Source organism: Eriocheir sinensis, chromosome 19, assembly GCF_024679095.1.
Source record: "Eriocheir sinensis breed Jianghai 21 chromosome 19, ASM2467909v1, whole genome shotgun sequence".
NCBI classification, from domain to species: domain Eukaryota; kingdom Metazoa; phylum Arthropoda; class Malacostraca; order Decapoda; family Varunidae; genus Eriocheir; species Eriocheir sinensis.
Window position 1 is genome coordinate 19,670,965 of NC_066527.1, and position 26,719 is coordinate 19,697,683.

Here is a 26,719-nt window from a genome sequence, read left to right on the forward strand (position 1 = left end):
ACACCGGTTCAGGCGTTTCTAGTATTACCGTCCATATGTACGTGTCAACGTGTGGTTTTCAGATTTTGTAAGTTTTTAAAAATACAGATAATGAAAATATGAATTCATCTATGTTTTTTATTTGAAATATCAATATAGTATCGTTTTCGCCTATCGGACTTGTCGCTAGATAGTATCGGAATTGTGGATTAATATCGGGTGTCGGTTATCGCCTATATTTGTGTTTCCAGTTAATGAATATCGGTTATCACTGATAAGGTTTTCCATTATCAGTTATCGGTTATCGGGAATAAGGTTTTCTGTTATCGTGCCCTGCTATGGTTATGCGAGCCAGGGTGGGCACCTGCTGGAGGCTAGGTGGGCGCAGGGTGGATAGGTTTAGTAGGGTTGAGTAAACGTGAGAATTACAATAACATTAATCCTCATGATTCCCTGGTAGCACGTATATAATTTGTTTAATATTATTAGGTAGTATTAATGGTTTATATGGATCATGTGTCCCTCGTTCAGTAAAAATAGTAGTAGTTGCTAATAGGCACACCTAACACAACCAATATAAATTTTACACTTGGCACAGGGACTGTTTTGGGGTGTCATTGAAGGTAACGGGCTCAAGAGTGGCCTGTCCAGATATTTTGTTTTTTATTTATTGATGATCCACGAGACATCCTAGAGTTAAATCAAAGTATGTGGTTATCTTTGTATTCATTCCTACACACTCTGGTAATATCTCTGTGGGGTCTGATTCACTTATTAGAGTGAAATTCTATTGTGAAAAACAGCCACAAATTCGTGTCACTGGTGAAAATGAAACTGATAATTTAAATTTTGCCACCATGAAATATATACAAATAGATAAATTTGAGTGACTTCACCTGCTTTGCACAGTAAAAATATGCTATTTCAGGCATCTGACACCCTCAAAAAGGCGTGCGCACTCCTCTGGCCTAGGAGCTTCAGCCTGGACATTGTGGTTAGGTCATTACATACTCAAATCAGGACTAGGTTTTGGGAGACAGGTCAGGTCATTTTGTAGACTTGTGATACTGGGCTAGACTGCACTGGGTACACCACACGCTGGAGTTGCACCCAGTTTATAATGATATCATTTTGGAGCAGTGAGTGATGGGCTTTTTTTTTACTGTAAAAATAAAAAGTATGTTGATGTTTACACAGTTAATTGACACCAAACTTGATTTGCAGACACTACCAAACGAAGAAGAGGAGGAGGAGGAGGAAGAAGAAGACGAGGAACACAGGAGGAACCCATTGGTGAGTGTCAAGGAATTTTGATAATAAGGAGGGAAAGTTTGCAGCCAGGAACACCTTGGTACTGCAAACACACACACACACACACACATCAACTGGAATGTTTTCAAGATGCCTTAATACCACAATGTTGTTTTAAATTTGTAAGTTTGGGCAGGAAAATGTTTAAAACTATGACCCTGTGTCTTGGGAAGGTTCTGACCCCGACCCCTGAAGTGACCCTCTGGTGGTAGTGGCTGTGTGGAAGGAAGGAAGGAAGGAAGGAAGGGTTCAAAGTTGAAAGGAATTTATATTTATATGTAAAATGTATCTTAAGGTTTACACAGAGCAATGACTCCTTACTTGAATTACAGAGAGAACAAGAAGAAGAAGAAGAAGAAGAAGAGGAGGACACAGGAATTCCTTGGTAAGTGTTAATTTATTTTCCTCTATTTCTTTTCCATTTATCAATATTTTCCTTGCTTCTTTGTTTTCCTGTCTTCATTTTCTTTCTGTAATGGATTGTTCTGAGGAAGGAAGGAAGGAGGGAGGGAGAGGAAAGGAAGGAAGGAAGGAAGGAAGGAAGGAAGGAAGGAGCAATGGGAAGGGAAAGAAGGGAGGAAGGAAGGAGGGAGGGAGGGAAGAAGGACGGACGGGAAAGAATGGAAGGAAGGAGGGAGAGAAAGAAGGAATGAAGGAGGGAAGGAAGGAAGGAAAAAGATAGGAAGGAAAGGGAAGGAGAGAAGGAAGGAACAGAGAGAGAAAAGAACAAGTGAATAACAGAAAGAACAGTAATAAAGGAAGGAAGGGAGGGAGGGAGGGAAGGAAGGAAGCTCAGTAAGAATGTATCAGTTTGTAAGAACACAAACATGGGATCAATTTTTTTTTACTAAACACAGAAATAGCAATTAAAAGGTCAAGGAGAGGTCAGGGGAGAGAGGTCACCTTCCTGCCTTCCTTCACTATGTATGTATGTATGTATGTAGGAGGGGAAGGGAAGGAAGGAAGGAAAGAGGGAAGGGAGGGAGAGGAATGAGGGAGGAAAGGATGGAATGAAGGAAGGGAGGAAAGGACTTAAGGAGGGAGGGAGGGAAGGAAGGAGGGATTGAAGGAAAGAAGGAGGGAAAGAGGGAGAGAAAAGGAAAGGAAGTAATGGAGGAAAGGATGGAATGAAGGAAGGGAGGCAAGGACTAAAGGAGGGAGGGAGGAGGAAGGAAGGAGGATTGAAGGACAGAAGGAGGGTTAGAGTGAGATAATAGGTAAGGAAGGTATGGAGGAAAGGATGGAATGAAGGAAGGGAGGCAAGGACTAAAGGAGGGAGGGAGGGAAGGAAGGAGGGATTGAAGGAATGTAGGAGGGAAAGAGGAAGAGAAAAGGAAAGGATGGAATGAAGGAAGGGAGGGAGGCAAGGAATAAAGGAGGGAGGGAGGGGAAGGAAGGAAGGAAGGAGGGAGGGAAAGAGGGAGAGAAAATGAATGTAGGACTATCTTGTGTGTCAGTCAGTTGTTGGCAATGTCCGCCATTTCTTTCCCACATTCAAGATTGGTTACTCCAAGGAAAAAAATCCAAGACGCGTCCGACACAGGCGTAAGTGACCACAAGGTGTCGTATTTGCCGACACTTTACGGTCAATGTTACGCGCCCATGACCCAGCCCAGCCTGAGACAGCCTTGGTGTGGGCAGACCACCGCCCGTGTTCAGTCATTGCATGTGGCCACTGAAATGAACCCAGTCAGAGTGGGGTACACCGTCCACCAATTGAATCCCATGTCCGCCATACCCGAGAAATGTCCTCCGCAGTGCCCCCAAAAGTGAAGGTTTTTATATAGCAGTGCGGTGTAATACTACTAACAGAGCTTTTCATGGGTGGTTTTCCTGTTCCAGGTGCAGAAGTCTTGTGAAACTGTCAGCAGGGTCACATTAAACTCTAGCAGATGAACCTGACTCAGTAAAGGTGGTATATCAGGCATCAGGCAACAACAGCATGAGGAAATAATGCAATAAGAATATCCAGGAGAGCTCCACAGTGACCACAACAGTGTAGCTTTGTAGGAGTCTGGGGGGTAGTTGGACCCTTCTTCTGTACTATGAACCTACAGATACACATATTTGCCATGATTTTTGTAGGAGTTTATGCCACTGCGATTAGGAGAGTCAGGATAGCCAAGCTGTGATATATGAGGAATGCCTGTGCTCTGAATTCATCTACTCAGCTGAACAGAATTCCCAACATTGTGGTGTAGCTATAAAAATGAGATGAGACTCCGGACAGGTTAGAATGTAGTCTGGATGTTGACGGCTTAATATTCTTGAGGTTATGGCAGTGTTTATTGGGGAAAGACAGCATCAGAGCTTGTGCCAGTCATGAAGGGGGTTTTCATGGGAGGTTTTCATGTTTGATGCAGAGGTCGTGTAGAACTATCACCAGGGTAGTCAAGAGAGAGAGAGAGAGAGAGAGAGAGAGAGAGAGCAATAATCCAAACAGTCATCCAAAAACCCCAATACAGTGACATCTCTCATGTATGTATCACTCCAATGAGGGAGGAAACTGGAGGGAAGGGAGGGAGGGAGGGAGGGATATTTGTAGGCTGGAGGAAAGTAAAGGATAGTAAAGAAAAACAACTTGTATCATCAGTTCTTCTCAAGTGAGTCAATAGTTCTTCAAGCAAGCACACACTACATGCTGTTTGGAACAGGAAAATTGTTACCAGTTTTTAAACGTTGTTTTTAACATGGCGTGTGTGGTAAGTGTTATATTTAATGTTTAAGGCGCAAACTGCTATCTCACGTCAGGTCCGGTGTACCATTGCCTGCTTTCTCCAGTTGATTGAAGTGGTTGCGAGATAACACGATAGCCTTTTAGTTGGCCGAGTGGTAGCCGTTATAAGTTCACTTTAGTTCACTTTAGTTCTCTCTCTCAGGTTAATAAAAATACCAAATGTATTTTAACTATATTAACAGTTGTATACAAAGTTTACAGTTTACGTGAGTGAGTCGCACACACACCAGAGCCAGCCACGCCAAGGAGCCCGGGGCACCACTCGCCCGCCCGCTGCCCGCTGTCTTCTCTCGCCTTCTCCCGTGTCTTCGCGTTGCTTGCTCGTTTTATTTGCTTGTTAGATCGTCCGGGAGGGTGTGGGTTCCGGTTGATGACGGCTGATGAAAGTCATCATTTGCTGATTCTTGCGTTAGCTCAGCATGTGTTCCCACGGCCATCAGCTCTGACGTGTTCCATAACATCCTGGCAAAGGCACTGAGCCTGTGCTTAGACACACAGCCACACACTCACATGTACATTATAATATACACATTACAAAATAATGTGAACAGTTATTGTTTTCTGCAAGATATGGAAATGGAGCCAGTGTTTGTGTTTGCATGTAAGAATGAAAACTGTTATTGAGGGCATTGGAAGATTGAATAACCTTGCAGGGAAGTGTTTCATTACACCGTACAGCCACTCAACCAGAATTTTACATTAATACCTCAGCACAATATTGTCCTTGTCACGGCACGGTGCAAAGCTGAGCCTGTCTTGTCCTGAACCCTGACTTAGAGGCTTGGGGTGTGTGGGGCCGGGAAGATATGCCGTGGGCTCAACCCCCCCCCCCCAAGCGACTCCCCCTGACCAGGGAGGGAGGGGATACAATTACTTCAAATTACACTGAATACATATGAAGTTGTTTTAATATGAATACAAATACCTTCTTGTCATAGTTGGGTTTAGCAGTGTTGTAAAGTTATCTAAGATCAGGGAGGGAATACAAGTGTTGTGGATTACAATACCAATACAGTACTTCAAATTACAGTGAATAGAAATACTGTTTTGATATGAATGAATACTCCTTCTTGGCATAACAGCAGCAGTGTTCTAAAGATGTACAAGGTAGTGTAGCTCATAACCCTGTACTCAACACAGTGCTAACAAGAAGGCTGTTTTGATATGAATGAATACACCTTCTTGGCATAACAGCAGCAGTGTTGTAAAGATGTACAAGAGCTCATAACCCTGTACTCAACACAGTGCTAACAAGAAGGCTGTTTTGATATGAATGAATACACCTTCTTGGCATAACAGCAGCAGTGTTGTAAAGATGTACAAGAGCTCATAACCCTGTACTCAACACAGTGCTAACAAGTCCCCCGGGAGGCTGTGTGGACTTGTAACGCCTGCTATTACAGATGATAGATTTTGAAGTGTTCCTCAGATAATTATTTGCACAATACAAATACTTTTCCCTTGTATTCCAATCACAATGAGAATGCTTTGATTTCTATCAATAGTTATACCAATACAAACACACCCAAATATGGTATTCCAGTGTATTTGAATAGGAATGGGGGTGGAGGCGGCCTTGGCCCTGAACTGTCAAGCCGCTCAAGTGTCATTTCCCTCATTGTTAAGGTGGTGGGCAGCTGTCAGGTGCTTGTCAGGCCAGGCTCGTCAGGTCACCTGCTGTGTGGAGCGATGACTCGTGTTCAGGTGAGGCCACTCACTGGCAGCACTGTTGATGAAGACCCGTCACAGCCGAGGCATTCATGTGCAGGGAAACAGTTCACAGGGAGAGAGAAACACTGCTGTACAAGATGTTAATTAAAAGTGGGAATACTACTATGAGCTGTGTTAGTACAGTAGAGCCCCATTTAGCGTGAGAATTAGGTGGATGAACGCGGTCGCGCTAACTAAATTCGCGCTAATTGAATAAAGTAACCAATATGAAAAAAAGTTATTTGGTGCACACATGGGTCTGACTTTTGGGTTTGATAATTACTCAAAATACGCAGTCATCAGTTATGGATGGTGACTCTTGCGGCCCAAGGTGTCGGCAAGTGGGTGTGACAAGAGTTCGGCCTTTGGAAGTAGCTGATGTGAGGAGCGGAGATGTCCGAGGCTCACATTCTTGAAAAAGCCATCCCGAGAGACTTGTATTTAAGGCTTCCGTAGGAGTTTTGGGCATTTCCAGGGGTAGTTTTATGACCCTGGTGATAGATTAACCCTTCCTATGTACCATGAACCTTCAAAACCACTCAATTAGAACCCGATTGATCTCCTTTTTGGCATCTGACAGTCACATTCTTAAAAATATTGTTCCAAGCACACACATTTGACAGGCTTTTGTAGGAGTTGTGAGAATTTCCAGGGGCAGTTTGATGACCCAGGTGGTAGTTTTAACTTTCTCCTTACCATGAATCTTAAAACAAGACTCGTGAGAACTTGATTGATCTCCTTATTGACCTTTGCAAATAGCTGACGTGAGGGGCGGAAGGGTCTGCTAAGCATCATAGATCTTAGGAAGGAAAGTTTGAGACGTACCTTGAATCAGCTCCTTGACGCTAGTAGACTCCATGGCTGGCGTTCCTTCCTCCTTGTCTTCCTCAAATTCCAGACTTTCCTCCTCTGTGATGTACCTTTCTCTCTCTCTCTCTCAGTTCTAATCATTCCTTCTTTATTTAGTTTTATTTATATATATCCTCATCGTCAGTTTTACTTCCCTTTACTTACCTTAATCTCTCTCTTCTCCTCCTCACTTTCCTCCTCTCATACGTACATCCTTCTCGGTAAATCCTTTTCACTGTATTGTATATATAGTTCCATTATTTGCTTGTTTCCCTCCCTCCTCATCTCTTAACGTATAAACGAGGCTTACGGCAGAGAAATCCTAAGGCACGATGACCTATTCTTACGTATACTAGAGTACGTTCACACACTGAGAACAGATTACGAGACTTCCAGCCCTCCGCTCATCCTATGCAAGGTTTATTTTCCCTTGCAAGTAACTATATCTTGTTCTTCCTTTCCCCCCTTGCTAACTAGAACATAATTATTGTTATATTGCTCGTCATGATGTACGTTACAAGGGAAAGTGACCCTCCGTCTGCCCCATAAAAGTTGAGCTTCCATTTTGATTCGTCCCTCGTTCATCCTTGGAGGGGTAGTCTGTCTTTCCCAGTGCAAATTAGAGTTAAATTGCTATGTTATGATACTAATTGCGTACAATTTACACAAGGGTCGCCATTCCTAATGTCACCTCACTTCTCTGCCGTACGCCTCAAATATTTTAGTCTGTGATATGTTATCTGCTTTCTCTTTGTCTAAGGTATTATGTCATAGTAATAATCTCATGTCTGTCTGATTTTCTTCTTGGTTGTATATCTAAGGTCTCGTCTTCCTCTGTCTTTGAGTTCTCATCTTTTAGAGTACTTGTTTCCACGTCTTTTATTTCATATGTTATTATTGTCTCTTAATTTCCATTGCTTTTTCAATGACTTTTGAGCTCTTTATGTATACAATCTCTCCTCTTGTTAGTTCCCTTCGTTGTCTTCTCTTCTATCTTGTTTCCAATTCATATATAATTCTTTTTATAAGTTTTTCATATATAATTATTTTTATATTATAAGTTTTTTTTTCTGTATGAAAATTAGTTCCTCCCTTTAATATATATAGAATTAGCTTTTAAAAAAGATCAAAGCAATTAGATATGTCAGCTTACAGCTCAAAAACATCTTGAAAAGTAGCCTGAAAAATGTACCTAAGTCAATTATACCTAAAAAAGTGTCCGGGGATTAGCTAAATGGGTTTGGGGCAAGATAAAGTCATAGGTGTAGCCCTTAACTTTATTAATAAGACTTCATAGTACAGATACAGTTCACATCTTCTGTGACTGGCTTACAGAACAGTCCCTTGCAGAGAAAAGTACAAGTCATCAGAGTTGACTAACACGACTTTTTTCCCTCGGCAGAATTGAATGGCTGGCGTCTCGGTCTGCCTGCCTGTGGGACACCGCACACTCTGGAACAAGAAAGAACACCAAGATGTCAAGTTCCTGCAGAATCAGCCTCTTAGTGAAGGAAATGTGCTCTATTTATTTAATAAATAATTGACAAAAAAATAATTTTGTATTTATTTTAGAAAAATTATAGGGCTCACTTTTTGCATATATGTTGCAATACTATGCAATAAGTATATCATGCAATAAGTTTGCAATAATATATATATATATATATATATATATATATATATATATATATATATATATATATATATATATATATATATATATATATATATATATATACTATAACATATCAATATAATAGTAAGTAAAATGTTTAAAGTTCTTAATAAAACCTATTAGAAGAGGAATGGAAAGAGGAGATGAGTAAAAGAAGGGAGAGTAAAAGATGAGTCAACCTTGTATATGGTAAAAGCAAGGGGTCGGCAGTCTTATAAGTGTTCTGGGGGAAGGAATCGAACCCTAATATACTCGAGAACAGGTCACTTAAACCCGATCTTGGCTGTGGGAGTGGAGATTTAATGAGGAGAGAGAGAGAGGGGATTTATTGAGAAGAGAGGATTTATCGAGGAGAGAGAGAGAGAGAGGATTTATTGAGGAGAGGGGATTTATTGAGAAGAGAGGATTTATTGAGGAGAGAGAGAATTTATTGAGAAAGAGGATTTATTGAGGAGAGAGGGGATTTATTGAAAAGAGCGGAGATTTATTGAGGAGAGAGAGGAGATTTATTAAGGAGAGAGAGAGAGAAAGAGAATTTATTGAGGAGACAGAGGATTTATTGAGGAGAGAGGGGATTTATTGAGAAGAGGATTTATTGAGGAGAGAGAGGAGATTTATTGAGAAGAGAGGATTTATTGAAGAGAGAGAGAGAGAGAGAGAGAGAGAATTTATTGAGGAGAGAGAGAGAGGGGATTTATTGAGGAGAGAGAGAGGGGATTTATTAAGGAGAGGGGATTTATTGAGAAGAGAGGATTTATTGAGGAGCGATAGGAGATTTATTGAGAGGATTTATTGAGGAGAGAGAGAGAGAGAGGGAGAGAGGGGATTTATTGAGGATACATATATATATATATATATATATATAGAGAGAGAGAGAGAGAGAGAGAGAGAGAGAGAGAGAGAGAGAGAGAGAGAGAGAGAGAGAGAGAGAGCGAGAGAGGAGATTTATTGAGAGAGGAGATTTATTGAGAGAGGAGATTTATTGAGAGAGAGGATTTATTGAGAGAGAGGATTTATTGAGGAGAGAGGATTTATTGAGGAGAGAGAGAGAGAGAGAGAGAGAGAGAGAGAGAGAGAGAGAGAGGATTTATTGAGGAGAGAGAGGGGATTTATTGAGGAGAGAGGGGATTTATTGAGAAGAGAGAGGATTTATTGAGGAGAGATGGGATTTATTGAGAAGAGAGGATTTATTGAGGAGAGAGAGAGAGAGAGAGAGAGAGAGAGAGAGAGAGAGAGAGAGAGAGAGAGAGAGAGAGAGAGAGAGAGAGGGGATTTATTGAGGAGAGAGAGAGGGGATTTATTGAGGAGAGAGAGAGGGGATTTATTGAGGAGAGAGAGAGGGGATTTATTGAGAGGGGATTTATTGAGAGAGGGGATTTATTGAGGAGAGAGAGAGGGGATTTATTGAGGAAAGAGAGAGGGGATTTATTGAGGAGAGAGATTTATTGAGAGGATTTATTGAGGAGAGAGAGAGAGAGAGAGAGAGAGAGAGAGAGAGAGAGAGAGAGAGAGAGAGAGAGAGAGAGAGAGAGAGAGAGAGAGAGAGGATTTATTGAGGAGAGAGAGGGGATTTATTGAGGAGAGAGAGAGGGGATTTATTGAGAAGAGAGGATTTATTGAGGAGAGAGGAGATTTATTGAGAAGAGATGATTTATTGAGGAGAGGAGATTTATTGAGAGGATTTATTGAAAGAGAGAGAGAGAGAGAGAGAGAGAGAGAGAGAGAGAGAGAGAGAGAGAGAGAGAGAGAGTGAGGGGATTTTTTGATGAGAGAGAGGGCATTTATTGCGGAGAGAGAGGGGATTTATTGAGGAGAGAGAGAGGGGATTTATTGAGGAGAGAGGGGATTTATTGAGGAGAGAGAGGGGATTTATTGAGGAGAGAGAGGGGATTTATTGAGGAGAGAGAGAGGGGATTTATTGAGAGGATTTATTGAGGAGAGAGAGAGAGAGAGAGAGAGAGAGAGAGAGAGAGAGAGAGAGAGAGAGAGAGAGAGAGGGGATTTATTGAGGAGAGAGTGGATTTATTGAGAAGAGAGAGGATTTATTGAGGAGAGAGAGAGAGAGAGAGAGAGAGAGAGAGAGAGAGAGAGAGAGAGAGAAAGGATTTATTGAGGAGAGAGAGAGAGGATTTATTGAGGAGAGAGAGAGAGAGAGAGAGAGAGAGAGAGAGAGAGAGAGAGAGAGAGAGAGAGAGAGAGAGAGAGAGAGGATGAACAAAATACTATATGATAGATAAGAACATTTAGATAATGTTAATTACCAGGCACACCATGAGGCACTCAACAGGAGAGAGGAAGTCCTCCACCTCTTCAAGCTAACCTCCACAATGGGTTAAGTAGCTCACTCCTTCAGACACTTCCCTAAGGTATAAAATCTCCTTCAACGAATGTATTTTCCTCCCTTACTGACGTACAGAATCTTCATCCTAAGAGCTGCTATAGAAAGGTTACTAAGGTAGGTATACTTAGATGCCTCACTCCCTCACATCAGATATTTCCAAAGGCCAAAAATGAGGTCAGTTAGGTCTTATTGAATGTTTTGGTAAGTTCATGGTTCAGAAGAATGGTCACACTACCACCAGGGTCATTAAACTACCCCTGGAAATGCGCAAAACTCATCCGAAAGCCTTCTCAAATGTGCATTTCTTCTGTTCATGGTACAGAAGTCACATTACCAGAAGGGTCATTAAACTACCCCTGGAAATGCCCCAGACTCCTCCGAAAGCCTTGCCATGTATGTGCTGCTGGGTGCAATACATACAGCGTACGGGCCAATTTTATGGCTTTACCGTGTAGCAGCGACGGGCCAAATTTTTGCCATGACATAAACCCCCTAAAATAGATGATACATAAGGTCGCATTATAAGACATTTCGCAGCCCCTAAACCGACCTTTGGAGGGACCCAAAACTTCTCGGGTTTAACTCGTAATACTTTGCACAGTCCCAACACTTATTTTTCCCTCTCATGTATTACCTATAGATGACATAGGAGAGGGAGGGAGTCCAACACCCAAACAGACTATTTGAAATGATTATACTGAAGTCGTTTGATCCTAATTCTGTCCTTTCATGGTTTTTTTCTTTATTTCCAGGGGTAGATTTGTGACCTCGATGGTAGTTTGATCCTTCCTCTGTATCATGAACCTAAAAACACAGATTTGCCAAGGTTTTCGTAGGAGTTTTGAACATTTCCAGGAGCAGTTTTGTGGCCCTGGTGGTAGTGTGACCTTTCCTCTGTACCATGAACCTATAGAAACACACATTTGTCAAGGATTTCCTAGAAGTTGTGGGCATTTCCAGGGGTAGTTTTGTGGCCCTGGTGGTAGTGTGACCCTTCCTCTGTACCATGACCCTGAAGAAACACACGTCTGGCAAGGCCTTCCTAGGAATTGTGGGCATTTCCAGGGGTAGTTTTATAACCCTGGTGCTGGCCTAACCCTTCTTCAGTTGCATGAACCCAAAAAACACTCATTGCAACCCAACTGATCCCCTCTTTAGCCCTTAGAAATAGCTGATGTAAGAAGCAAAACTGTCTTACTATACTGGCCAAAGACATGCCCAAGTTGGTGGCACTGCAGACCCCACAAGACCGGCACAAAGTCATCATTATCCTTGACGGTGAAGGCCTCAGTCATCGTCAAATAGCACAGCCGACTGGTGTGTCTGTCTCTAACGTATGAATGGGTCTGCAGACAACATGTGGTCACAGGCTCCACTAGTGACAGGCCTCAAAGCCTTGCAGCAGATTTTTAACAGTGTAATCACAGCATGGGTGCATTATTAAATAAATACCTATCATCGTCCTATATCGTATAGCTATGGTGCAGTATGTGCTTTACGTATTAATTTTGCCAGATATTATAATTCTGTATACTTTTACTGGCAATGAATAGGGACCATTAAGAAACATGATCCCCGCTGCTACCACTGGGTTAACCCTTCAACTAACATGCTGTATGTATCCCACCATTGCCTGAGTGTAATGGGGGAGGAATGGGTACCTTGGGGAGGGCCTGGACCCCATTAGAGTAAACCCCATTGATTCTACTGTTTGGCAAGTGCAATTTAGCTTCTCCTAAGGGTTTGGCGGCCCCAGTCAAGTGCGATATATGAGGTACAGTCAACGTTGAAATGTTTAATAATCAGCCCCTTTAACCTAACCTATCCAAGAGCCAGGAAGGAAGGAAGGAAGGAAGGAAGGAAAATTATTTAACACTCACCAATGGAATGTCTGTCTGTCAGTCTTCCTCTTCCTCTTCTTCCTCTTCTTCTTCTTGTCTCTAAAGATAAGTAAAGATATTAGTACAGTTGATAATTCATTTTTTGAGGTCATTATAAATTCTTTTCAGGCTAAAATTATAGAAAGAGAGAGAGAGAGAGAGAGAGAGAGAGAGAGAGAGAGAGAGAGAGAGAGAGAGAGAGAGAGAGAGAGAGAGAGAGAGAGAGAGAGAGAGAGAGAGAGAGAGAGAGAGAGAGAGAGAGAGAGAGAGAGAGAGAGAGAGAGAGAGAGAATCCAAACAATTCACACATACAATAGCCCTACAATAATAAAAAAATTTAAACATAACTTTAGTAAAACAATCTTTGAATGCATAATATATAACCTAACCTTTGAATATAGTGCATAATAATAATAATAATAATAATAATAATAATAGTAATAATAATAATAATAATAATAATAATAATAATAATAGTGTTAATGAAAAATTATGCTGGGCTTATGAACATACATGTACAGGTGCAGAAAATATTAGCAGAATTCTGTACCGTCCTGAAACCCTCACTTAAGGGTGAGGTCAGGATAAGTTAAGTGTAAGGTTAGGATATTAAGGTAAGGTCAGGATAGGTCAGATTCAGGTTACCTTGGAGTGAATTACGTTAAGGGGATCATTTTAAGGCAAGTTTAGGGTAATTCAACTGTAGTTTTAGGTAATATGAGTGAATTACATTAGTTTAGGGTCATTCAAGACAGAGTAAGGTTACTTTAGGGTGAATTAGATTAAATTCAGACTGCTTATGATAGACTTACGGCACTTAGGGAAGCTTTGTTTTGATCGTTACCAATGGCGCCGATCGATGCTATAGTTTTCCACGTGAAACTGGCCTATGGGGTGGTGGCGGCTGCAGAGGAAGCGAGAGGGGTTGAGAGTGTGTGGCAAGGCTAGGCTAACCCCACTACCACCCCATCGGCCAGTTTTAAGTGGAAATTCTACAGCGGCGATCATTGGTAGCGATCAAAACAAACATAACGACTGTGAAAGCGGCCCTAAGTCCCCCCCCCAAGAAAATTAACATGCTTTATATTAAGGAAACAGTTGTATGCGGCAGAACAAGGAATTTTTAACTCGGGATAATTGACGGCACAGTGATACCTCTGCTTTTTTTGTTTTTTTTACATCTCCTCCTATTGCGCCGGTAGGCTTGCTTGAGGGGCCTGGATGGTATTCGGCCCCAGCCCATCATGGCGCAGGCAAGTGTTTATAGTGGAGCCATCTTCTTACGAGGGTTACATTATACAAGTTGTACGAGTGTTTGGATTTACAAGCATCAAAATTCCCTTAGAGGGATGGGTTAGTATTGGACGGGATGGTATGGTATGGTATGGGATGGTAATGGATGGGATGGGAGAGGAAGGGATGGGTTGGGATGGGAAGGGAAGGAAAGGGATGGGAAGGGAAGGGAAGTGGAGTGGGAGAAACACACATCTGGCAGGGCTTTCCAAGGAGTTGTGGGCATTTCCAGGGGTAGTTTTATAACCCTGGTGCTGGCCTAACCCTTCTTCAGTTGCATGAACCCCACAAAACACTCATTGCAACCCAACTGATCCCCTCTTTAGCCCTTAGAAATAGCTGATGTAAGAAGCAAAACTGTCTTACTATACTGGCCAAAGACATGCCCAAGTTGGTGGCAATGCAGACCCCACAAGACCGCCACAAAGTCATCATTATCCTTGACGGTGAAGGCCTCAGTCATCGTCAAATAGCACAGCCGACTGGTGTGTCTGTCTCTAACGTATGAATGGGTCTGCAGACACGTGGCCACAGGCTCCACTAGTGACAGGCCTCAAAGCCTTGCAGCAGATTTTTAACAGTGTAATCACAGCATTACTAAATAGATACCTATCATCCTCATATATCGTATAGCTATGGTGCAGTATGTGCTTTACGTATTAATTTTGGCAGATATTATAATTCTGTATACTTTTACCGGTAATTATGGTTCTATACCACCACTTAGAGTTATCATTGACTCAATTAAATAAGGATGAGGTCAGCCCCAGCATTTAAACTGCCTGAGAATGGTCCATGTTATTAAGGATGTACCAATACCAAAATTTTTACCGATACCGATACCCCAATATTTGACCTATACTTGTGCATTAATTTTTTTATACAATAATTCCAGCAGCTAAAAGGCAATATCAAATGTTAATAAAAAAAAAAAAACACTACTCATTGTTCCCCCATAGAAGGGAAGAAAAAAGAAAGTACATTAGTTCTCTTAAAATGTGCCGATACCACCCATACCGATACATCCCTACATGTTATCAAGGGTTTCTGCACCCAAGCACACACACACACACACACACTTAACATGGCTTTGGTAGGAGTTGTGGGCCTTTCCACGGCTAGTGTTTTGACCCTGGTGGGAGTCTGACAAGGCTTCTGTACCCATAACTCTAAAAACTCCTGAGAACACATTTTCCTCTTTTTTGGCATTTAGTCGGAAGCGTCTCAGAATAGCGATCAATGTCCTGAGTGGAATGGCTGACAAAATAATTGCATCCACACCACAGTCTCATAATAACTGTCAATAATCTCTGTAATGCATTGAGGACCAAATGTCAGTGACTCGGAGCTGAGTTAGTTAGCACCAGAATGACATCTTGCATACGAACAAGCACCCTTACGCTCAAGAATTATCAATTATTATAGTACGCTTACGTCAACGATGTATTCACAGCATATGAGCAATGCATTATCTCGTCAAGGCTCATCAGTGCACTTGTGATCCTGAGTCACTGGCACCTCTCTCCTTCACTGAGCTTGGGTACACAGGGCTAACACGTAGTTTGGAAAGTTTTGTTTAGTGGGCAGGGGACAGGGGCGTAGGGTATCAGAAAAGCCGCCTAATTTTTTCCACTCCACCCGGGAATCGAACCCGGGCTCTCTCGGTTGTGAGCCGAGTGTGCTAACCACTGCTTATCGTGTAGCAGCGACGGGCCAAATTTGTGGCTTATTGTGTAGCAGCGATGGGCCAAATTTGTGGCTTTACCGTGTAGCAGCGACGGGCCAAATTTGTGCCATGATTTAAACCCCCCAAAACAGATGATACATAATCTGATCACAAATGCTTTGATATATATTATGAAATGGTTTGTGTGAGGGGTGATTTTTTCTCATTTTTCTCGCTTGGAGGGACCATTAAGAAACATGATCCCCGCTGCTACCGGGATAAACCTCTCAAGGTGACACTACCAATGGCTCTGAAGGAATAAGGCACAGGACTTTTATTGCAGAACCTGTACAGGGACCAGAACTGACCACTACATCAATAAAACTACCACTGGTGTCATCAAACTACCCCTGGAAATACCGAGAACTCCAACAAAAGTCTTCTCAAACGAGTGTTTCTCAGGTTCATGGTACAGAACAAGGGTCTCTCTACCACCAGTGTCATAAAACTACCCCTGGAAATGGTGAGAACTCCCACAAAAGTCTTCTCAAAAGTGTGTTTTTTAGGTTCATGGTACAGAAGCAGGGTCACACTACCAGCAGGGTCATCAAACTACCTCTGGAAATGCTGCAAACCTTCATGAAAGCCTCGTCAAATGTGTGTTTCTTAGGTTTATGGTACAGAAGGAGGGTGTCTCTCTACCACCAGGGTCATACAAGTGCAGCATACAATAACTAATGAGGGAGTCACCTATATGCCTGATGGAGGTCACAAAATCTGCAGTCAGAACCAGCTTCCCAGGATTCAGAATACCCAGGTGGACCCTGGTGGAAGTTTAACCCTCCCTCTGTACCATGAAGAGAATCACACATTTAACAAAGCTTTCCCAGGGGTAGTTTCATGACCCTGCTGGTAATCTGAACTTTCTTCTGTACCATGAACCTAAAAAACACACCCATTAGAGCTCGATTGATCTCCTTTTTGGCACTGGGAAATAAAGATGTGGGAAGCAAAAGCACCTGAGAATAGTGAGCTGAGAGTCTTGGGTTAATATGAAGTTTATGGAAGCCAGGGTCCCTGTTAGTCAGCTAGTTAGTTAGTCAGTTCATTCATGAGTTAACCCCTTGAGTGCAGAAATTCCTATAGGAAGACATCACCAAGCTACAGGAATGGAACAAAAAGTGGCTGCTACAATTCAGTGAAGAAAAACGTAAAGTCCTGCACTTGGGAGGGAATATCCAGCACACCAATACCACATGGGAAACACTCCACTATCCACCACAGAGGCAGAGAAAGACCTGGAAGTATATGTTACCAGGCTAACAGTGAAAATCAAATCCGTGCCAATTGCAGCAGATGGGTTAAGACGTCTTAGAGGAGCGGAGTACGTAGTCGCATTGCCATGGTTAATATTACAGCACAGAGTTTTACAATACTATTCACAACAGATCTTGCTTGGAAAAGTACAGCTTATGTCAGGGGAGGGGAACCTTTTCAGAGCGAGGGTCAGATGACACTCTCGGGAGCAGTCTACCGAAGCTGCATGGGTTTACGAGTGCCTGACTTTACGAGTGTTTTGATTCACAAGCAAAAAGTAATCACAAGTTTGGCTTGTGATCGGTGCCCTGGTGTACCCTGTTTGTACAAGTGGAGGACAGTGGCGTGGGTTCCCTTTGTTCGCTGCCAGACCTCAGGGGCGGATGCACCAAGCGTTTACTTCACAGTTTTGTGCCTCACCAACAAAGTGGGATTGACAGAGCTCCTTGCTATCAACTATATGTTGTTAACTGCCTTGAATTTGGCATTCACATAACACTGATGACATCATGAGGAGTGCCAGCAAGGGTATGCTGTCCACTGTGCCAATGTCACCATTCACAAAGCTCTCGTGTCGCCGATAACTACTGCCGCAGAGGTTTAATAAATGTAAAGGTACTATCATTTTTACATATAACTGTCTATAGATTGCGTGTTTCAAGTTGAAATATAACTTTGTGAGAAAGAGAAGCAAATCCCTTCATTAAATGTTGAGATACACGCCTTGACAGGTTGGGATAGCATATCCACCGACACTGGCTGCTGCACTAGGAAGGGAATGATCACTGGAAAAAGGAGACCTCATTGTACCAGTGGCAAACGTATAGGGGGGCGGGGGTAACCAAGGCCCTGGGTTGGGGGCGACATAGCTGGATACAAGAATATTGAATTGTAAAAAATATAAAATAAAATAAAATTCTTCATGAGTCAGTGTGTGATTTTAGCTGTGCTGTTCCCAGAAAGTACATGCAGTGTAGCCACTCTGCTTTTCTCACTGCCTTAGAGGTCATTTAATTGTGTTCCCCAGCCTGACATTTGATAGCTGTCAGAAGGTAGGGGAAGGCCTCCCTCTACCTCGCTACACAATGGTCAGGTTTTCCAAACTATTTAATTTTCCATATTTGGCAAGGCTTTCCTAGGAGTCTTTGACATTTCCAGGAATATAGTTTTATGACCAGGTGGTAGTTTGACCCTTCCTCTGTACCCTGAACCTAAAGAAACACATATTTGGCAAGGCTTTCCTAGGAGTCTTTGACATTTCCAGGAGTATAGTTTTATGACCAGGTGGTAGTTTGACCCTTCCTCTGTACCCTGAACCTAAAGAAACACATATTTGGCAAGGCTTTCCTAGGAGTCTTTGACATTTCCAGGAGTATAGTTTTATGACCAGGTGGTAGTTTGACCCTTCCTCTGTACCCTGAACCTAAAGAAACACATATTTGGCAAGGCTTTCCTAGGAGTCTTTGACATTTCCAGGAGTATAGTTTTATGACCAGGTGGTAGTTTGACCCTTCCTCTGTACCCTGAACATGAAGAAACACTCATTAGAACCCGATTGCCCCCTCTTTGACCTTCAGAAATACAGAACATAGTTGACATGAGAAGCAAAAGTGTCTTATAATACCAATCCCAGGATATAGTTAATATTGTGTCATCAAAACCCAGATTAAATTCAAATCTCTCCTGCGTCCATCCCACTCTGATTGGGCTCATGTTAACGCCTCCCTGCACTGTGACGCCTTGTTTAAGAGCCCCCGAGCCAAGAAGGACGGAACAGAGAGGGAGAAAGCTGTTGCTGAGAGGGAGAAAATATAAGAAAGATTTTAATGGAAGCGACCAAGATAGATAATGGAGAGAGAGAGAGAGAGAGAGAGAGAGAGAGAGAGAGAGAGAGAGAGAGAATTACCTCCACTAAAGATGATCCACAAAGTCTAAATGGATGTATATAATGCCCCCCCCCCGCAGCCATGGACCCCCCTAACTAAACCAGCCCAACAATACCGTAAGCTACCTCATGGGGGTCTTTGCCCATTCAACCCCCTAATAGGGGGCTGTGCGCCCATGGACCCCCCTAATGAAACAGACCAGCTATAGTGTAAGCTATCTAATGGGGGCCTTCTCCCCCTCGACAACTTATCAAAACTACAAAAAAACATCACACTTTCCCTCCTTATTATAAAAATTCCTTGATTGCTCGTTAACCATTTTAGAAAAAAATAAATTAACACTCACCAATGGGTTCCTCCTGTGTTCCTCGTCTTCTTCCCAGTCCTCCTCCTCCTCCTCTTCTTCGTTTGGTAGTGTCTGCAAATCAAGTTTGGTGTCAATTAACTGTGTAAACATCAAGCAAGTGAAGTCACTCAAATTTATCTATTTGTATATATTTCATGGTGGCAAAATTTAAATTATCAGTTTCATTTTCACCAGTAACACGAATTTGTGGCTGTTTTCCACAATAGAATTTCACTCTAATAAGTGAATCAGACCCCAAAGAGATATTACCAGTGTGTAGGAATGAATACAAAGATAAACACATACTTTGATTTAACTCTAGGATGTCTCGTGGATCATCAATAAATAAAAAACAAAATATCTGGACAGGCCACTCTTGAGCCCGTTACCTTCAATGACGCCCCAAAACAGTCCCTGCGCCAAGTGTGTAGCCCATATTTTGGTTGTGTTAGGTGCGCCTATTAGCAACTACTATTTTTACTGAACGAGGGACACATGATCCATATAAACCATTAATACTACCTAATAATATTAAACAAATTATATACGTGCTACCAGGGAATCATGAGGATTAATGTTATTGTAATTCTCACGTTTACTCAACCCTACTAAACCTATCCACCCCGCGCCCACCTAGCCTCCAGCAGGTGCCCACCCTGGCTCGCATAACCATAGCAGGGCACGATAACAGAAAACCTTATTCCCGATAACCGATAACTGATAATGGAAAACCTTATTGGTGATAACCGATATTCGTTAACTGGAAACACAAATATAGGCGATAACCGATACTAATCCACAATTCCGATACTAGCTAGCGATAAGTCCGATAGGCAAAAATGATACTATATTGATATTTCAAATAAAAAACATAGATGAATTCATATTTTCATTATCTGTATTTTTAAAAACTTACAAAATCTGAAAACCACACGTTGACACGTACATATGGACGGTAATACTAGAAACGCCTGAACCGGTGTTGTGTTATTTGGCGTCCCCACCGACAAACACTGGTCTCTCGTGAACTGCACATGCTCAGACCAGCAAGCGTAGACCTGAACAGTCTCACAAAGCTTTTTAACCGTAATTTAGAGTTGCTGGAAGGCTGAATCAGACATACAGTACCACTACCACCATCCCCGATGTTTCTAGATCGACACTCTGTACGAGTTGTATTTATATGTACAGAGTGTCGTTCTAGAAACAGCGAGGATGGTGGTACTGTATGTCTGATTCAGCCTTCCAGCAACTACTCTTAATGTGTTAAAAAGCTTTGTGATACTGTACAGGTCTATGCTTACTGGTCTGAACATGCGCAGTTCACGAGAGACCAGTGTTTGTTAACACAAGCGCCAGCTTTTGACGATGGGACACCAAATAACACAACACCGGGTGCCTTCAATACCATGGCATGCTCACAAACGAATATGGAATATCAAATTTGAGGTAGTGAATAATCATTTTGGGGCAAAGCTAAATGATTTTTCTCTTTGATGTATTCATTTTTGAGTCTAACATAAAAAAACAACCTAGTATTTTAATGTTGATGATCTAAGTACGAAATCTCTTCGCCAAAGATAATTCATACCCCCAAGTTTTTTCATAAAATACCGGGCACCCGGGCCACGCATGCGAGTAGGGAGGAGACAACGTTTTTTTTTTTTTTCTGAGGCGGAAAAAAGTAGCGATTATCACTAGTTTGGTTACAAAAATAACGAAGATACCGATATATATTTAAATAAGCAGCGGATGGCCGACAACCCGATTTTGTTATCAGCGATAAAGTATCGCGATAACGCCCAGCTATGCGCATAACTCACCACCCACCTTCCTGCAATTACAGCTGATAATGTAGTACTGCGAACACTTAATATAACACGTCACGTCGTAGGGTATTCGTATCTTACAATTTTACTGAACACCAGTCGACCTGTCCTCCCCCGCTCACCTCTGTTGCGCCTCCTCATTCCCAGTACTACTAAAATGGATTGGCTGAGGAGAAGCACCTTCCACAGGAGAGCGTGTCAGTTTTCCTGTTCCTCACTGGCTGACAGCCACTGATGAGGCTGCTGGCCAATACCAAATTTAAAGTGCATATTTCACACCTTTTCTTTCTCCTTATTTTCTCCATGCAAACAGTTTAATACTTACTAAAAAATGGTCATTATCGTAAATAAATCTGTCTCAGGAAAACAAATAACCAGTGAGGCTGGCAAGGAGAGGAAGAGAGCTCACCATGCTGTGCCCAGTGACCATATTGACGTGTGTGTGTGTGTGTGTGTGTGTGTGTGTGTGTGATATACCCAATACCCACTACATATATTAATATATATATATATATATATAAATATATATATATATATATATATATATATATATATATATATATATATATATCTATATATATATATATATATATATTTATATATACTAACTACTCACCTAGACTTACATGATGATTATGGTGAGTTTATCGCTGAAAGCTTGTTATATTCAATAGCGACATTTGAAATTTAAGCGATCTCGGACACAGCAGGGCGCTGTTTTGGCCAACCGTAGTGAGTTTCTTTATGTGCACCATGTAATTCTGCATGTTTTCATATATAATACATGATGATTATGTTGAGTTTATGGCTGAAAGCTTGTTATATTCAATAGCGACATTTGAAATTTAGCGTGGCGATCTCGGACACAGCAGAGGCGCTGTTTTGGCCTGGCCGTAGTGAGTTTCTTTATGTGCACCATGTAATTCTGCATGTTTTCATATATAATACATGATGATTATGTTGAGTTTATGGCTGAAAGCTTGTTATATTCAATAGCGACATTTGAAATTTGGCACACGTGGCGATCTCGGATACGGTGCGAGGTGTTGTTTTGGCCTGGCCGTAGTGAGTTTCTTTATGTGCACCATTTAATTCTGCATGTTTTCATATATAATACATGATGATTATGCTGAGTTTATGGCTGAAAGCTTGTTATATTCAATAGCGACATTTGAAATTTGGCGCGCGTGGCGATCTCGGATACAGCAGAGGGCGCTGTTTTGGCCCGGCCGTAGTGAGTTTCTTTATGTGCACCATGTAATTCTGCATGTTTTCATATATAATACATGATGATTATGTTGAGTTTATGGCTGAAAGCTTGTTATATTCAATAGCGACATTTGAAATTTAGCGTGCGTGGCGATCTCGGATACGGTGCGAGGTGTTGTTTTGGCCCGGCCGTAGTGAGTTTCTTTATGTGCACCATTTAATTCTGCATGTTTTCATATATAATACATGATGATTATGTTGAGTTTATGGCTGAAAGCTTGTTATATTCAATAGCGACATTTGAAATTTGGCACGTGCGGCGATCTCGGATACGGCGCAGGTGCTGTTTTGGCCCGGCCGTAGTGAGTTTCTTTATGTGCACCATGTAATTCTGCATGTTTTCATATATAATACATGATGATTATGTTGAGTTTATGGCTGAAACCTTGTTATATTCAATAGCGACATTTGAAATTTAGCGCGAATGGCGATCTCGGATACGGCGCAGGGCGCTGTTTTGGCCCGGCCGTAGTGAGTTTCTTTATGTGCACCATTTAATTCTGCATGTTTTCATATATAATACATGATGATTATGTTGAGTTTATGGCTGAAAGCTTGTTATATTCAATAGCGACATTTGAAATTTGGCGCGAGCGGCGATCCCAGATACAGCGCGGGGCGCTGTTTTGGCCTGGCCGTAGAGAGTTTCTTTATGTGCACCATTTAATTCTGCATGTTTTCATGTATAACACATGATGATTATGTTGAGTTTATGGCTGAAAACTTGTTATATTCAATAGCGACATTTGAAATTTGGCTCGCGTGGCGATCTCGGATACGGCGCAGGGCGCTGTTTTGGCCCGGTAGTGAGTTTCTTTATGTGCACCATTTAATTCTGCATGTTTTCATATATAATACATGATGATTATGTTGAGTTTATGGCTGAAAGCTTGTTATATTCAATAGCGACATTTGAAATTTAGAGCGCGAGGCGATCTCGGACACAGCAGAGGGCGCTGTTTTGGCCCGGCCGTAGTGAGTTTCTTTATGTGCACCATGTAATTCTGCATGTTTTCATATATAATACATGATGATTATGTTGAGTTTATGGCTGAAAGCTTGTTATATTCAATAGCGACATTTGAAATTTGGCAACGTGGCGATCTCGGATACGGTGCGAGGTGTTGTTTTGGCCTGGCCGTAGTGAGTTTCTTTATGTGCACCATTTAATTCTGCATGTTTTCATATATAATACATGATGATTATGCTGAGTTTATGGCTGAAAGCTTGTTATATTCAATAGCGACATTTGAAATTTGACGAGCGTGGCGATCTCGGATACGGCGCAGGGCACTGTTTTGGCCCGGCCGTAGTGAGTTTCTTTATGTGCACCATGTAATTCTGCATGTTTTCATATAATACATGATGATTATGTTGAGTTTATGGCTGAAACCTTGTTATATTCAATAGCGACATTTGAAATTTAGCTCGAATGGCGATCTCGGACACAGCAGAGGGCGCTGTTTTGGCCCGGCCGTAGTGAGTTTCTTTATGTGCACCATGTAATTCTGCATGTTTTCATATATAATACATGATGATTATGTTGAGTTTATGGCTGAAAGCTTGTTATATTCAATAGCGACATTTGAAATTTGGCGCGTGGCGATCTCGGATACGGCGCAGGGCGCTGTTTTGGCCCGGCCGTAGTGAGTTTCTTTATGTGCACCATTTAATTCTGCATGTTTTCATATATAAAAATGATGATTATGCTGAGTTTATGGCTGAAAGCTTGTTATATTCAATAGCGACATTTGAAATTTGGCGAGCGTGGCGATCTCGGACACAGCAGAGGGCGCTGTTTTGGCCCGGCCGTAGTGAGTTTCTTTATGTGCACCATGTAATTCTGCATGTTTTCATATATAATACATGATGATTATGTTGAGTTTATGGCTGAAACCTTGTTATATTCAATAGCGACATTTGAAATTTATCGCGAGTGTCGATCTCGGATACGGTGCGGGGTGTTGTTTTGGCCCGGCCGTAGTGAGTTTCTTTATGTGCACCATTTAATTCTGCATGTTTTCATATATAATACATGATGATTATGCTGAGTTTATGGCTGAAAGCTTGTTATATTCAATAGCGACATTTGAAATTTGGCGAGCGTGGCGATCTCGGATACGGCGCAGGGTGTTGTTAAGGCCTGGCCGTAGTGAGTTTCTTTATGTGTACCATGTAATTCTGCATGTTTTCATATATAATACATGATGATTATGTTGAGTTTATGGCTGAAAGCTTGTTATATTCAATAGCGACATTTGAAATTTAGCGCGAATGGCGATCTCGGATACAGCAGAGGGCGCTGTTTTGGCCCGGCCGTAGTGAGTTTCTTTATGTGCACCATGTAATTCTGCATGTTTTCATATATAATACATGATGATTATGTTGAGTTTATGGCTGAAAGCTTGTTATATTCAATAGCGACATTTGAAATTTGGCGAGCGTGGCGATCTCGGATACGGCGCAGGGCACTGTTTTGGCCCGGCCGTAGTGAGTTTCTTTATGTGCACCATTTAATTCTGCATGTTTTCATATATAATACATGATGATTATGTTGAGTTTATGGCTGAAAGCTTGTTATATTCAATAGCGACATTTGAAATTTAGCGCTCGCGATCTCGGACACAGCAGAGGGCGCTGTTTTGGCCGGCCGTAGTGAGTTTCTTTATGTGCACCATTTAAGTCTGCATGTTTTCATATATAATACATGATGATTATGTTGAGTTTATGGCTGAAAGCTTGTTATATTCAATAGCGACATTTGAAATTTAGCGTGGCGATCTCGGACACAGCAGAGGGCGCTGTTTTGGCCCGGCCGTAGTGAGTTTCTTTATGTGCACCATGTAATTCTGCATGTTTTCATATATAATACATGATGATTATGTTGAGTTTATGGCTGAAAGCTTGTTATATTCAATAGCGACATTTGAAATTTGGCACGCGTGGCGATCTCGGATACGGTGCGAGGTGTTGTTTTGGCCTGGCCGTATTGAGTTTCTTTATGTGCACCATTTAATTCTGCATGTTTTCATATTAAAATGATGATTATGCTGAGTTTATGGCTGAAAGCTTGTTATATTCAATAGCGACATTTGAAATTTGGCGAGCGTGGCGATCTCGGATACGGCGCAGGGCACTGTTTTGGCCCGGCCGTAGTGAATTTCTTTATGTGCACCATGTAATTCTGCATGTTTTCATATATAATACATGATGATTATGTTGAGTTTATGGCTGAAACCTTGTTATATTCAATAGCGACATTTGAAATTTATCGACACTTGCGATCTCGGATACGGTGCGGGGTGTTGTTTTGGCCCGGCCGTAGTGAGTTTCTTTATGTGTACCATTTAATTCTGCATGTTTTCATATATAATACATGATGATTATGCTGAGTTTATGGCTGAAAGCTTGTTATATTCAATAGCGACATTTGAAATTTGGCACGCGTGGCGATCTCGGATACGGCGCAGGGCGCTGTTTTGGCCCGGCCGTAGTGAGTTTCTTTATGTGCACCATTTAATTCTGCATGTTTTCATATATAATACATGATGATTATGTTGAGTTTATGGCTGAAAGCTTGTTATATTCAATAGCGACATTTGAAATTTAGCGCGTGGCGATCTCGGACACAGCAGAGGGCGCTGTTTTGGCCCGGCCGTAGTGAGTTTCTTTATGTGCACCATGTAATTCTGCATGTTTTCATATATAATACATGATGATTATGTTGAGTTTATGGCTGAAAGCTTGTTATATTCAATAGCGACATTTGAAATTTAGCGCGCGCGGCGATCTCGGACACAGCAGAGGGCGCTGTTTTGGCCTGGCCGTAGTGAGTTTCTTTATGTGCACCATGTAATTCTGCATGTTTTCATATATAATACATGATGATTATGTTGAGTTTATGGCTGAAAGCTTGTTATATTCAATAGCGACATTTGAAATTTGGCCAACGTGGCGATCTCGGATACGGAGCCGGGTGTTGTTTTGGCCTGGCCGTTGTGATTTACTTTATGTGCACAATTTAATTATGCATGTTTTCATATATAAAAATGATGATTATGATGAGTTTATGGCTGAAAGCTTGTTATATTCAATAGCGACATTTGAAATTTGGCGAGCGTGGCGATCTCGGATACGGCGCAGGGTGTTGTTAAGGTTTTTCATTATCAGTTATCGGTTATCGGGAATAAGGTTTTCTGTTATCGTGCCCTGCTATGGCGGAGACGCTGTCTTTCTCCTCAGTCTGAAGCTAGCCAGCACTGTGAGTGGAACGTTTCTCTGGAATACACACACTGCATTTTGACCCCTACTATGGCACCCAAGCATCCTTCCACCTCGTCCAGTGACATAAGAACATAGGAGTCTGCACGAAGCAGCTCCTCTGAACCTTGGCTCCCGTGTATCTAACCCTACCTAATATCGCTGTCCATGACGCATCAACAAAGTGATGGTGGTGAGTGTTTTTGTTGTGTCAGTGACTTACAAATGTAATGTAGCAATTCTTTCTTTAGAAAACTTTAACTTAACCCGGTGGTGGCAGGGATCATGTTTCTTAATGGTCCCTCCAAGCAAGAAAAATGAGAAAAAATCACCCCTCACACAAACCATTTCATATTATATATCAAAGCATT

The 26,719-nt window shown here is 41.8% G+C and overlaps 1 protein-coding gene and 1 long non-coding RNA gene across 12 annotated transcripts in view; one reads left to right on the plus strand and one right to left on the minus strand.

Moving 5' to 3' along the window:
• Positions 1–570: 570 nt before the first annotated feature.
• LOC127000871 (uncharacterized) lies at positions 571–8,141 on the plus strand. The gene is made up of 3 exons (XR_007754599.1): positions 571–1,272; positions 1,623–1,675; positions 7,989–8,141. It is a non-coding gene; the product is annotated as an uncharacterized LOC127000871 (long non-coding RNA).
• The window catches only part of LOC127000869 (uncharacterized), a 64,952-nt gene continuing 46,082 nt past the window's right edge, over positions 7,850–26,719 (minus strand). For 9 of the 11 annotated variants that reach the window (XR_007754597.1, XR_007754592.1, XR_007754596.1 and 6 more), the window contains 3 exons: positions 18,991–19,062; positions 12,483–12,542; positions 7,850–8,038 (listed from right to left, as the gene is read on the minus strand). Coding sequence is in view for 6 of the 11 variants with exons in the window: in XM_050864971.1 (XP_050720928.1) it covers positions 7,953–8,038; positions 12,483–12,542; positions 18,991–19,062 (218 nt within the window). In the remaining 5 variants the exon portion in view is untranslated. The remainder of the gene's footprint in view (positions 8,039–12,482; positions 12,543–18,990; positions 19,063–26,719) is intronic. The other 2 variants (XM_050864973.1, XM_050864977.1) reach the window with 1 other exon arrangement.